Source organism: Lutjanus erythropterus, unplaced genomic scaffold, assembly GCF_056507025.1.
Source record: "Lutjanus erythropterus isolate fLutEry1 unplaced genomic scaffold, fLutEry1.hap2 Scaffold_171, whole genome shotgun sequence".
NCBI lineage: Eukaryota > Metazoa > Chordata > Actinopteri > Lutjaniformes > Lutjanidae > Lutjanus > Lutjanus erythropterus.
Window position 1 is genome coordinate 107,501 of NW_028146648.1, and position 2,500 is coordinate 110,000.

Below are 2,500 nucleotides of genomic sequence, written 5' to 3' on the forward strand. Positions count from 1 at the left end.
ACTAGTTTTGCTCAAATCTGACGACTTCCTTGTTGAACTGTTTCCTGATTGGTCGCTCTGATCATCAGCTGTTTCACTTTTAGGATTTTAATTCAAATCATTTCATGTTTGTGACTTCAGTCAGGATTTATTCAACTTCATTTCAAGATGAAATATTTCTGTCACAGGAAAAATAAAAGTTTAATAAAAGTGAAAATTAAAAATATTGATAAGTTTTCAGTTTTGTTTTCTCTCTTGAGAAATAAACAGAACCTGAAGTTCAGTTCTTTATATTTACACAATAAGACTCACCTGGACTCACCTGGACTCACCTGGACTCACCTGGACTCACCTGTCACCTGATCAGTGTTCCCACAGCAAGATTAAAAGAGCAGTTTGCTTTTTTAATCTGTTACCACATGAAGCTGCTTCTCTCTGTGTTCATGTTTGTACAGTGTACAGATGTTCTGTTTTTTCTTAAATTTGTATTTTTATAAGCGTAGAAGAACTTCTGATGTAAATAATCTGATGTCTGACGGCCTACAAATGCCTCACAGTGTAACACTCAAATATCAATAAAGTTTGAAAATAAACTCTTGACTCCTGATGTGTTTTTTTTATAAATATAAATATTTACTTTCCATCATTTTAAGTTAGAATTTGTCCTTTTCAACCTTTAAGCTGTTTCAACTGAGAGAGGAGCTGAATTTACATGACACCTGAACGCATCATCCTAAGAGAGCGGCGTGGAGACGTCACAGCTGCGTCAATACGACGACACCGACGACACCGGACGTAATGAGACTTTAATTTCAAAATAAAAGCATGGCAATAAATAAAGTGTAAAAGTTTCTGTTTTTGTGGAGTTTAAGTAATAAGATGTAAAATAAAATAAAAAATACTCCTGTGTTCAAAGTTTGACTGATTGTAGTAAAATATTCAACAGTACCAGGATGGGACTTTCATTCATTTATGTCATAATTTCAGAAAACAATAAGGAGTTAATTATAGACTGAAATGATTTGATACGTTTCACAGGTAACAAATGCATCGTAATTAACAAGGTGATTAATATTAATATTATTTTGTGTAAATAAATATTAATCATATAATAAGTGCTGCCATCAAGTCAAAGATTATTTTCTCTGTTAATCACTGATCTATAAAATGTCATATTATTGTGAGAAATGGTCCTTTAATGTTTTGTCCAAACAAAGAAATTCAATTTATTGAGACAGAAAACAGAGAAACAGAACAAAACTATGAACTATCTGTCATAATATTCTTTGAAAATCAATCAATAAATACATTAGTGTTGAATGACTGATTGATTGAGGTCTAATTTAAATAAATGCATTAATTTTTAACTGTAAAATCTTATAAAGTGACTTTGTTTGGTGTCTGAAGTTCTACTTTATATGATTTGCTCTGTTAAGGTGAAAAAGGTCTTTAGCTCAAATCTCAAGGGAGTGTTAAGAATGTGGTACCTCTGGGTTTCGGGAGGTCTTCTTCATGTTTTGACAGACCTCAGACAACAGTCCCTTTAATTTATACCATATGTGTGAAGTTGTTTCTGGAACAAAGGACCCAAATGTATATAAGCCACGTTACATGTTTTGTGGGCAGAGAGATTCATATTGGTGTCGAGTCCTCTCACAGGCAAACCATGGTGCCTGGTCGATGCTGAACTTTTTTGTAATAAACTTTATATTATATAATCAAGTCGGTGTCAGCGGATGTTTTCTTCATCATCCACACATCAGCAATGTTGAGAAACAACATTTGAAATACGTCCAAAGTGACTGAGTAAATCTCTGAGGTATTAGTGTCACTGTTGTTGAACACATAATAAATAATCAGAGTTTGTACTAATTTAATATGTAATAATAAACTATATTATTTATTCTGTGATGAAAATATCTTTACCCAATTTTCTTAAAGGTTTTATTTTGAAAAGCCTGACAGGAAGTGTGTGTATCGTCGAAGCGTGCGATGTTGACGGTGCGGTGCGTCAGTCGTTAGTCAGTCAGTCGGTTTGCTCCCGGTCTGTCTCTGCTTCGTGTCTCTGCGGCGGGTTCAAGATGCGGAGCAGAACCAGAGCCTGAGCCCGAGCAGGCTCGGCTCTGTTCGGCTCTGTTCGGCTCGGCTCGGCTCTCAGGCAGCATGAAGGCTGCAGCGCGGCCGTCAGCGGAGGACAGAGCGACACAGAGCCGCTGAGGGACGCAGCAGGCCGGCAGAGAACAGCGCGATGACCGCGGAGGGAAGCGGCAGCGGCAGCGGAACGATCCGCAGCCGCATCAAGAACCTGCTGAGGTCTCCCTCTATTAAACTGAGGAGGAGGAGGAGCGGCGCCGCGCGGCACAAAGAGGAGTTGAGCGGCAAGGTAACGCGCGCGCGCGCACACACGCTCACACAGAGACGGTTTTTGATTAGCTGGTGTGAAACTCTTTCCATAAACCAGTGAGAGACGTCACAGTTAAAGGGCCAGTGTGTCAGATTTGTTGTTATTTAAAGGTGCAGT

General features: G+C 38.6%; 1 protein-coding gene across 1 annotated transcript in view; it reads left to right on the forward strand.

The window, feature by feature from the left end:
* The first annotated feature begins 2,025 nt into the window (after positions 1-2,025).
* The window catches only part of mapkbp1 (mitogen-activated protein kinase binding protein 1), a 50,763-nt gene continuing 50,288 nt past the window's right edge, over positions 2,026-2,500 (forward strand). The window contains exon 1 of the mRNA XM_084714268.1: positions 2,026-2,362. Within this exon, the coding sequence (XP_084570394.1) occupies positions 2,228-2,362 (135 nt within the window). The 5' untranslated portion in view covers positions 2,026-2,227. The remainder of the gene's footprint in view (positions 2,363-2,500) is intronic.